The 12,058-nt window shown below is 40.4% G+C and overlaps 1 protein-coding gene across 8 annotated transcripts in view; it reads right to left on the minus strand.

The window, feature by feature from the left end:
- LOC121187984 (LIM and calponin homology domains-containing protein 1-like) overlaps window positions 1-12,058 on the minus strand; it is an 83,788-nt gene that overhangs the window by 15,000 nt on the left and 56,730 nt on the right. For 5 of the 8 annotated variants that reach the window (XM_041047430.1, XM_041047428.1, XM_041047434.1 and 2 more), the window contains 4 exons: window positions 7,782-8,040; window positions 3,719-4,114; window positions 2,416-2,451; window positions 337-463 (listed from right to left, as the gene is read on the minus strand). In XM_041047430.1, the coding sequence (XP_040903364.1) occupies window positions 337-463; window positions 2,416-2,451; window positions 3,719-4,114; window positions 7,782-8,040 (818 nt within the window). The remainder of the gene's footprint in view (window positions 1-336; window positions 464-2,415; window positions 2,452-3,718; window positions 4,115-7,781; window positions 8,041-12,058) is intronic. The other 3 variants (XM_041047429.1, XM_041047431.1, XM_041047433.1) reach the window with 3 other exon arrangements.

A 12,058-nucleotide genomic window follows, 5' to 3' on the forward strand; every position in this document is an offset into this window, starting at 1 on the left:
AGGTCTTGGCTTTGCAGCGGTGCCAGACCCGAAGAAAACTGTGGCCCTAGAAAACTAATTTCAGTTGTTTAACTGGGGCACAGCAAGATATTACTGGAGTTTGTTCTTCAGCCTCCAGGCACCGAAAAATCACTGCTCATAACTGATAAACAGATGCAAGAAATACAAACTGCGTAGATGAGCTGCAATTCTCATGGGAGTTAAAAAGTCATCTCACTCCCGCAAAAAAAAAAAATATATATAAAAAGAATAAATCATCTTAATCCAAAATAAACAAAGACAGATACAAAGAAATAAGGATAGCAATTTTAAGTCGGACAAATCTGAGACACTCACGTCCTGCCAGTGATCCTCCTCTTCCTTCATCCTGTTGTACTGATTGTGCATCAGTTCATGACGCACCTGACTGTGGGGCAGCAAGATGGCCTCCTCTTCACCACGCATATCGATCATACTGACGCTCCTGGGGAGGAGATGGGGAGAGAGGGACAGAGAAAGAGAGAAAGGACATGGATAATGATAAATATGAGTTGACATGTCACCTCAAGAGAAGGACGTGATTTTTATTTTTAAAGTGAATTAGTCTTGTTACTTTATTTATTTATTTATTTTTAAATAATGCTGCAAGTCATTCCGCACATTTTCCCTAAACACATTATACTATAAATTCATTAGTGTATGTTTGTATGTTGGCCTCTTTATCGGTTTCACACAGCAGAAATACTGTGACCCTAACCTTTTCCAAGACTCAGCAGTGGCTAAAGAGGTTAGTTAGCGTTTAAAAGAACTCATGAATAAATCTCCCTAGAGGTGATCCTCCACCCCAAATCTATGTTTGTACAGTTGTATTCCAAAAAAATATACTTCATTCACAAAAGATGTTTTGTAGAAATCCATCATAATCCATCAGGAAAAGAGAATAACCTGTAACCAGTGTCTCAGTGCAAATGCCAAAATAAAACGTGTCTTTATAAGATGAATGTAAAACTGTGCGTCTTCAAAGATAACCTCACCCAATAAGCATAATTAAGATTTTAGATCCATAAAACGTCCCACCCTTCAGCCCCTCCAACCAAATCACACAGCATTTTTCCTTTACTTTGTTCTTTTTGAACAATCCCATATTGTTTCATGTCACATTCCAACATTTGTTTCAACAGGAAGTGCATCACGTTAAACATTTCAAGATGCCATTTAATGGGACCTTTGAAAACATCAGCTTTTAGTAACACTCTGATGTAACTGTATGATGTGAAACAACCAGTGTATTCATACAGATGAAACCTGGCCATAGAAAGTTTGCGCTCGTTATATTTGTTCAGTCAGTACTGTTAAAGCAGCAGCCTCGCTGTTAGGAGCATGCAGCTGTACAGGGTGTTCATCACAGGTTTAGAATGGGTAAAGTCATTTTATTCTTTAACAATTTCCTACAAGTCATGGGTCTAATAATTGTTTTCTGTTTAAAGTTTTGGACAGTGGGATGGGTAAAGGTACATGTGTAACGTGTGGACCAGAGCAGTGCTGAACAATTAAATCCAAACTTGATTTATTTACTTGCATTTGAATCATCTCCTGCTTAGGAATCCTCTCTCCAGCTTTATGAGCTGAACTTTTTGCACCAGCTTTTAGCAGCAGAGGAGATGACTGTAATGATTTTTTTATGTGTTTTATGAGGTAAAGAGATGGGATATTGGGAGGGTGGTTGAAATAATGTGTGTTACATGAAACATGCAGCTGGCAGAAGCACTGGGGTGATGTCGGAGCAGCATAGTTTAGTAAGTTCTCTCCACAGCCACTGCTGCAGGCACAGAATAAATCTGAGAGGAATGGATCGTTGCCAGCCAAAAAAATCAAAAAAGCATGTCCACTAGATTCATTAAAAACACTTTCATCATTTTTCAGATCAAATGTAGGGACCAGGGACATTGTTTGACACTGTTAAAGCACACTGTCAAAATGTTCACCTTGACAAGTCATTTAAATTTTCTTTAAGTGATGCAAGTAGGGAACATCTGCTTAATTGGGAGACATTTTTAATTTCCATGTAATGAAAACCTTATTTAGGATATCATCCTACCTAAATCTCCACGAAGACGGAAGTCCGCATAAATAAGTCACAAATTAAAGCACTAATATTCAGCACTGTATTCCAGATACTGGGTGATCGGACCTTCAAACAAACAAAAAGCCAAAACCAAACTCTAACATGAGGTTTTTGTTAATGGTATCAAGAAAGTTCTTTAAATGACTTTAATCATTTGGCAGTTTTTCCCCACTTGCATAAATATAAAAAAAAAATCCAATTCCAACTCTCAGTGAATGATTAAATGACTTATTGAGCAGCTTTTGTTTTGAGAAGCAGAGCAGCGTTGTGCCAGGCAGCTGAGCCTCCGAGTGCTACAAAAGGCAACTTACTGTGTATCGTCTGACACACTATCTGTGTGGCTGAATCTACAGACGGCAGAGAGCATGGAGAGAGAGAACAATCACAAATGAACACAGGTACATTCAAGAGAGAAACTCATCATCCACTCGTGTGAATATGCAAACACAGTGATGGAATATTTGATTCTTAGTAGTGGGTAACGTGTTGTGTTGTGATCACAGCTGACAGTGACGTAGTTATGACAGGTTAAATACAGAATATGCACCAGCTATTGTCGATTAATGACTGTTTTAAACAAGTGTCCCCCTGTGGTTTGTGTGTATGCACAGATGTATTTGTCAGTTCCTGGGTTTAATGATGAACCTCAAACCAAGCACAAGGGGGCAGTCTTATCCAAAACACAGCCAGAACACACAACTAATTCACTGCAGCACTGCAAACAAAAAAACTCTACTGGCATATGACAAAAGCATATGGCAATGATCTCAGAATATTGTTAAATTATTAAAAATAAGAACATGCATCTTTTATCAGACAGCACAAGAGCAACATCAGGGATGTGGCTCTCTTTCTGTCTGTGACCACCACTTGTAGGTTTGGCCTTAACCACAAAGGTCTTCACACAGTCTTTTTTTTATGAGCCTGCCTCTGATGTTGGAGGGGTGCGAGGGAAAGTGTGGCCTGCGGTTGCTCGCCACAAGAGAAAAAGAAGACTAAATTAAGAGAGGACTCAGCAAATCAAGACCAGACAGATTGTTTTCTAAGATGGCCATTTGCCATATGGTATGTTTGTCAGTGGGGCTTACATTAAAGCCAATTTAATTTTATATTTTCTTGTCATACAGGGAATGACCAGTTTGTGTTTACAGTCAAACATTTTTAGGAATATTTTGGCTCAAACTGGATCAAATTCAATTCAGCATCAACTGGAGTTATTCCCTAATTGGGTCTCCTGAAGATATTAAAGGTTTTCAACTAAGGTCATGCACAGTTAATCAGGGACCACGTTTTCTGAATTTCTTAACAAAAAAAAAAAAGGAGGAAGGAAAGCAAAGGAGGAGAAAATGTTTCCATGCATTCTGTCTACATTAACAACAGCTTTATAGAAAACAAAATCAATTTGCATTCGTATTAAAAATCTCATGCAATCTTTAGGCAAGTAAGTCATCCATGCTAATAGGAGCTTTGCTGTCTGAGGTCAAGGTCACATGCTGAGTATTCAAAAGGATCAGGGGAATGGAAGATCCCTTCAGTTAAACGCTGAATTGTGTAGTTCTAGTTCAACGCGGCAAAATTTCATAAAATGTAGTGTAGCTGCTGGACGGGGCTCACGTTGCTGGGAGACTGCTGTCCAACCAAGATGTCCCTCCTTGTGGGTCGTCACTTTCACTCAGTGCCCTGCCCTTTCGTCGGCCTGTATCGGTTGTTTCTTTTGAAGCGGTTGCCATGGCAGCGGGCACAGGAAGGAAGTGGGAGGGACTCGGGCTGGCGATGCGTTTAGGAGAGGTCAGCGTTTGACGGGGCTGCTTCTCGTCCTGCTCTGCATCTGCAACTAACGGGGTACCAGCGACTCCCTGCCTCACCCCTGCCTCCTCCCGGTCTGCCGCAGGTGGATGTTTCACGATCGTGCTGACGGGGCCTGTTGCAACCACTGAGGCTGCCGTGGCGTTTCCTGCTAGAGTCGTCGAATGGTGGAAGAGTTCCTCTGAGCACGAGCGAGCTGGAGTACTGCAGAAAGCAAAGCAAACTAAAACGTACTGCTGCCTGGTTATAACTTATCATCCTACACCATCAGACAGCATTCCTCTGGAGGAGCCTACTGTAAATGGAGGTTCTGAAGGACATAAATCTAAGAAAATAGCACAGCATGGTCACACGTCCTTTCATAGCAGACTGCATGTGAAAACAAATTGGAGTCACAAAACCAAAGCAAAATTCACTAAACGCTCTTGTTGTTTGTCACCCTCGGATGAACTGCTACTTTCTGGGAGGCTTATTATTGGACTGTAAATTCCCAGAATGCGTGGTAGGGAGAGAGAGACGGGCCAGCTGCCGGCAGTGAAAGGGCTAAGCTTCAGTCCCAGCCTGCTCAGGGTCAGGGAAGGAAGAAAGACTCATTTCCTTACATCCTGAGGGTGGGTCGCACGTTCATGTTCCCCGTAAGAGTGTTTATGTGTGTGTGGACGCATACTGTACATTTCTGTTTGTATGTGCTGTTTGTATTTAAAAGCGTGTGCAGTTTTTTTTCCCCCTAGACCCTGACAGTAGTTTTGAGGGAAAGACCAACTGCAAATAAAATGGGAACTTGAGGGCAGTCAACTGTGTTTTCTTGGTTCCTGATTGTTGTATTTCTTGATTTTGATTTTATCAATTCAAAATTCACAACTGCAGATTTTCTAATAATAATTGTACTAATGAGCAATATTCACTCCCAAATGTTAGACATCTGCTGGCATTTCTGTTCAAGATAAGAAACAGTTAACAGCTAACACACAGCACCAGAGAGCTGGATCTAAGCTTTACTCTTCCATCCAAACAAACTAAAGCAAACATCTCAGCAAGTTATAACCATGAAAAGAATGTGACAACACAACTTTCCAACATAGATATGTTGGTGTGATACAACCAATTTCTAGAAGTGGCAACACTGAAGTTCTCAGCCTTAGTTTTCCCCTGGAACTAATGCAAGCTGTTATCAGCTAAAGAAGTCCATATCAAAGCTTTTTACAAACACCCTAGAAATCCCCCTTTTTTTTTCCTTGGAACGCAGCAATACACAAGTCAGATTTCTACTGAGGATTCTTCTCATTCCCTTGAAATGCTGACAATCCAATCAATGCCATAACATCAGTGCCAGAAAATGCTGGAAAGCGGGGGTGTGACTGTAATAACTCTCCAGCAGGACTGTGAATGAAACGTCTGCTTGACTGGGAAATAACACAGGATAAAACTGGACTGTTGAAATAACAAGATACCTAAACTGACATTTTTTTTGAGAGAGAAAGACGGTAACTACACATCATATATACAACACCATTGTGTCTTGACAGCTCATAATCCTCACCTTGGTACCTGACACCAGCGGTATGTGGCCCTGGGCAGGCCTTTTGGGTAAAGACCTTTTATAATAACGTGTAACTCACTGTTTTGCTGCTCAGGATAAGAATGGCAGTGGAAACGATGATCTGGTAATGGCAGTGCCAAAGAGTGAAGGGGCCGGATGGAAACACCAGCTGTGAAAATTGGAACTATTTTCTACCACAGAAACAATCCTGATGAAAACTCTTCGCCCTGAAGTCTGTGGATTATCCTCACTGATGGGGACATTGTTTTTGGACAGATGTGCTGCTGCTGTATTATGGTGCAGGCAGGAGTGACAAAGCAGAACCAGAGATACCGTTGTCTTTAGAGGCAGCATGCAAAAATTCAAAACAATATCAACTATTTTCATTAGAAAAATTATAAACGAATATTTTAAAAATTAAAAAAAGACAAATCTTTCATGTTTTAGATTTGGTTGATTGAGAGGAGCAATGAATGAGCTATAGCTATAAAAAGGGAACTGGGCCGATGATTTCAGGTATAGAGAAAAACATGAATTAAGGTGAAGACCTTTGCTCAGAGGTGACCGTCAGGTGAGTTACAGTCTCCGTGGGGGGCTCTGCATGGGGCTGGGGGAGGCTACAGGGCAGAGGCGCACTGCTCCTCCTCATGCTGGCTGAATGGATCTCAATGAAAGGTGTGGATGCAGTCTGCTCCCCTTCCTCCTCATCCTTTATACTCTGATGCTCCAGCTGAATCTGTGTCTGGGGCTCAAGGGGCGGGGTGGGGGACGGACTTGGGACGTCTAAGCTAGGGATCTCATTTGGACTGTTACATCACCCATTCATACACACCATGCACAGGGAAAGGAAGATGTAATCACAACGGAGCGAAATTAGCAACAATGACATGAGGACAGTCGTAACGTGATGGTCACAAGATGCGGAAAACACACAAACGTGGTGATGGATAAGTAGGTTCACATAAAAGGAGGCAAAAGGGGAAACAATTATACACAATGATAACAGGTGAAGGACGGAGAAGGAGAAGGAGAACAAAGGAAAACAATAAATGCAAAATGAATTACAATTAATACATGCGCTTATGATGTAACATGACATGATGGATGAATTTAACCAAAGGGGATATGGCACATGATGATTAGCAGCACACACTGGTTGATGCATACAGGCACAACACATTTACAATACACATTTCCCTACTGTATATCCACCTACTCAGCGCACTTTTTGGAACTGAGAACCCGCCAGTCTAAGTCTAATTAGACGTATTATATAATTAAATATAAATATAGTAAATATATTTAACATTAACCATTTAGAAACTACTTTTTCTCAAATCCTAACACACTCATACACTACACTCACCCACCACTAACATTGCACACGCTGATAAAAACACATTATGGAACCTGCGTAGCCAGTAGAAATCTGAAACTTCTACAGTGAGATCCTCTGACGATGAACTGCTTAACTGAAAAACATTCAGGATCCCAGAGGTAAATAAATGCCACTGAGACCTTCAGCCTTTCATCTGCCTCATGTTTGTCCATGTAGCATATTTCACACTTTTGCTTCAATCAGATTTTGAACCAATGAAAACGCACATCTGGCCTCCATCAGCCACTCCCATCTGTACAGTACTGGACAGAGAAAAATAATCAACAGCTGAAAGGTTTCAGACATCTGCAGTTTGACACAAGTGACACTAACTCTTGCAAAATTGTTTGAAAAAAAAAAAACAAAAAAAACAAAATCACACAGTGAACAATAAACAACTTCTGGTTTGTTTTCCAACCTCTGCAAATTTTCTGTCAGTCTGCCCAGTTTTATGTATTCTGCAAAAATCTCTTATTTACTTTTAAATTACTTCATGGTCTATCTCCACCTACATGCTAATTTAATAAAACATGTAAGATGGAGCCTACATCATCACATATAGTAGAGATTTGAGTTTTTTTCAGTCACAAGCACAGAAGTCAATTTCTCAGCCAGAAAATGTACAACTTTAGGGTTTATCTGCAGCAGCCAAAGTCAGACTGAAACAAGTTCATAGCTGTACAACCTGTCGTGTGCAAAACCTTCTCTAAGCATTCACACATTTTCAGTGTAATGAAACTGTAATGCAGAGTTCAGGTGCACAGGACACCATACAAACAGCAAAAGGTTACCGTCTAGTTTTCACCATTAGCTTGTAAATTATATAAAACAATGGTCAGATGGTTGTGAACAGTTTATTTAATGTCTAACTGAAAGACCAAAGTAGCCTGCAAAAGCTTTATGTTGCTTCATTCTGTCATTTTTTAAGTCTTTCTCATTACATTCACACTCACCTGAAAGGTCTATCTCCCCCTATAGGTGACGTAGCAGTACTCCAACTCTTGCGTCCTGCCTCCTCTTTATCGTTTTTCTTTTTGCGCAGCGGCGTGGGTACATATCCACTCTGGTTGCTCTTGTTGGGAAGGTACTGGTTAAAGGGCATGGCAGTTCGTGGCTCGCTGACGGACGTCCGCCGAGCCAACATGTCATCCTTACGGATGTCTGGCATCTTCCTGTGTGGGGGACCGTCGGACTCTGAGTCACTGCCACGGCCTGTTCAGAGGAGCAGATGAGAGAATGAAGGAGTTTATTAATGGTGTCATGGAGCTTTTATGTACATCAGAGAGAAATCACAGTTTGATTTGGTTGCAAGGTCAGGTTTGCAGATGTACTTCCAAACTCTGGCTGAACCCAGTCAGCACTGTACAATAAGCTCTCTGTGGAAAAGACCACTCGACATTTTAAAAACCATATTTTTATTCAAGAGACAGTAACAGTTAAGAAAGAGGTTTAATTTCTGTACACTCCGAGAAAAGTTACTGACTGAAAGATAATTCAATATTTGTGAAATAATTTTAAATTTATTAGACAACAATTACTTTGCAATTCTATACTCTCTCTATATATATATTCCCATTTAACTGTTGTTAACCTATACTGTGATTAAACAGCCATCTAGTATTTTCTCTGCACTTATGGTGAAGCATATGAAAGCTCTGATGTGTTCTATTACTTTCTGAATCATAATGTGTTTTACAAATGACCACAAGTCCCCTTTAATTATCCCAGAGAGCAACAAGTAGCCAGGCTGCTGAGTCATTGTCAGAGAGACAGAGGGAGAATGGGAATGAGAGAGAGAGAGAGAGAGAGAGAGAGAGAGAGAGAGAGAGAGAGAGAGAGAGAGAGAGAATAAATCCAAAAATAAGCTGAGCAGAAAAAAAATATTGATTGAAGGAGTCTCATGGTGGACACCCAGATTTCTAATCTCTAAAATATAAAACCCAAGCCGTTACATTATATAGGCCTACAAAACACTACAGTGCTGTTACAGTGTTATTATATCCAGTGCATTCCAGTGGCTGAACTTTTTTTTTTTTTTTTAAACAAAGCAAGAAACATAAATCATCTCTAAATCTGCATTGTGCAGCTCGTTCTGTCTAAATTCTAGCCTACAGTTCGGAAGAATTCACTTAGGATGCCACTGTGTCTGTCTGTATCAGATCTGGAACACATTGTTAGCTCTATAATGTCAGTGGTAACACCTGGCTTTGCAGACGTGCACCGCTCAAGGACTTTCCCTGCTTGGAGTCTTAAATTCCTCCGCAGGATGTTCTGAGTTGATCCTGGGAGTACGTACAGAAGAGAAATATGAAGATCCAGCTTGCTGAGGACGTCACATGTTTACAATTCTAGAGATCTACCATTAGCATACCAGTCATCTCCACCTTAAATTAGCCCCCCCCCTTTTTTTCCTGCTTATTCTTCTCAAAATTCATGTTCAAACAGCAGAAAACGGATACCTGCAGTCTTCCTTTACCCAAGGTCTCCCAAAAAAAATTCCTCACCAAGATGTTCAGCACATGTGCTACTGGAATTCCCCTCCCTCGGGATGCATGTGTAACTCAATCTATAACCTATGAATTTATGACTCAATGTATATATTTTCCAAGTATAAACCCACAATTTCAAACAGATCTAACCCTTAAAATCTTCCCTCGGTCCTGAACAGATACATGTGAAAGCAACTACAGCGGTGGAAACAAACGTCACATTTTGAATTTGTGAAAACCTCTCTTTCTATGAATAGACTTCTTCACTTTCATGTGGTCTAAAAGATTGACAGATCGAGGTCCAAAAGAGGCCTTGAGGTATCTGCACTTCCAACAATGAATGGTTCAATTACGACTCTTAACCCATCAATTGGAAACATGAGTGACTCTGCCATCCAAGTCTATCCATCTTTAAGGAACAACATATGTCTTGATGGGCTGATTTCGTCTCTCTGCACATATGGTAGCACTGAAGCCTGAGGGTACGTTTATCATGGGTCAGTTCCATACTGTACCAGAGCTTCACAGACTCTTATTTACATCAATAATCATCACTGTGCAGTCATGCTACAGGAAAAATAAAAGCCGTGGAGTTCAGTTCAATATGCTTTACAGTGACTGAAAAGCTGAAGTGGCGTCTTTTTCTTTTTAAATCACAAAGTAGGAAAATCTTTTAGAAAAACCTGAATGTCCAACTTCAGGGTGATATTTTCTACAAAACCCTTAAAACCATCTCCTTGACATCGTTCAGTTTACTCTTTCCAGCAGCCTTTCACTGACACTGGGTGTTGTCCTCCAAAAATAGAAGGAGAGGAGGACAGGCTTTACTACATGAGCACCAGATGCATAAAGCGCCTCATTTATCAAAACTGTATCCCTCTAAAAACTTGGCCAAAACAAAAGAAAATTGCCAATATTGAATTTCTTTTCTTTCTTTCCCTGTCCCCTAATTACCGTCAGGGTGAAGTCAGTTTACAGGTCTGAATTGTGAAAGGGCTTTGTCCAAAGGTCGGGGCAGGGAAAACCTGGCTGAGTTCAGTTTGTGTGCATGTTAATAAATGGATACTCTTGTTCTGGGTGTACTCAAAGTTCCCTGTGATTGGCTGATAACTGCATTGTTATCCTGTTCTCACTTCTCTCATTTGTGCCTCCTGGGTCTGATATGAACACTGATATTATGAGAACCACAATAACGGCTAAGGTTTAGAAACACGATCAGACATGCAAATCTCCATAAAACTGAATATGTAGTAGTTTCTGACCGACTAACCTCCCTATTCTTCTAAACGTGACTAAGCCACAAAGTGTTTCTTAAAGCAATTAATTTAACAAAGCATATTTCCAACCTTATGTTCTATATCATCAATGCGTAATGTTCACGAGTCACTTTCTGAGGCCATATTTGGGCGAATCAAACCTTAACTTGAACAACAACAACTAGGTTTTTGGATAATGTGACGGCTGGTGACAGCAGCTTAGGCTCTGGAGACGGCAGTTTCCTTTGCACTTCCCTCAAAACAAAAACACAGTCAGACAGGATGCTTGGCCTCGCTCTGTGTTTTCCCACATGCAGTTTGGAGATGAAACATACATTACAGTTGGTGACGACTGCTGTAACCTTTTATAGGCTGCCATTAAATTTTAAAAGGGTCAAATTCAAATGCAGTGTAGCAATCAGCAGCTTTCAATGGCAGCCAAACTGTATTTTTAACTTTATAACGCCAGCACAGAGCATAAAACAGCTGTTTAGCAGTTTATGTTTAAACTTAACATTGTGTAAAACTGTTCTGCTGCCTTGTTGGATGCATCAAATTGCATATGCTAATATGTGGTTATCTAAACAAAAATTTAATATAGGCTGATCAAGCATTTCAAAAAGATTAAGTACATGACGTCACACCTTTATGTTCTGTCTTTTCTCATTAGTTTAGCATTGTGTAGACCAGTACAAGCACCTAAAAACATGCGGAAAACTGAGGAAATACTTGGATTTTCAGGGAAATATAGAAAAGGAAGTGTAGAAATCAAAGTGAGAAATACCTGACTGTACCTCGTATGTGACTCATGAAACAGTGGGTAAGAAGGGAGGTAAAATCAATCATATTAATTTCCTTGTATTGTGCTTGACATCTGAAAACACATTAGAGGAAAAATCAATTTTTCTGTATCTTCTCACTCACGGACTCTTTCCAGCCTGACAGCTATTCATTATAAGCTTTGCTGTTATAACAATGAGGATTTAATATTACATGGAACTTTGTCCTTTGTTTTAAAACTGAAAGATGGCAGTTTCACCATCGTTCACTCATCAGTCAAGTGTCAGATCAAAAACCACTGAAAGCCTCCATTCATACAACCACACCTCTCTCTCTTCCTCGTCTCACTGTAACAGGACATGTCATCGCTTCCTCTCTCTCCTGTGCTGTCACTCTTCTCGTTCCACACTTCAAGAGAGCCATCAAACAGCCACAGCCCATGACAACAAGCTCAAACACTCAACACAGAGACACTTCTGTGAGGATGGCAATGACAGGAGAGGAAATCCTCAGTGAAAGGTGGCTGTGGGACTCACATTCATACTGAACATAGACAGATAAACCCACGCAGATGGAGAAATAGATGAAATAACTGTAGAATAAAGAAACAAAACTGTTGCACCATATAATTTTGAAGGGATAATGAAGATTTAGGGAAGAAAAGGATGGAGAGGAGGAGGAGGAGAACTGATTGTCTGAAGGAAA

This window comes from Toxotes jaculatrix, chromosome 10, assembly GCF_017976425.1.
Source record: "Toxotes jaculatrix isolate fToxJac2 chromosome 10, fToxJac2.pri, whole genome shotgun sequence".
Classification (NCBI taxonomy): domain Eukaryota; kingdom Metazoa; phylum Chordata; class Actinopteri; family Toxotidae; genus Toxotes; species Toxotes jaculatrix.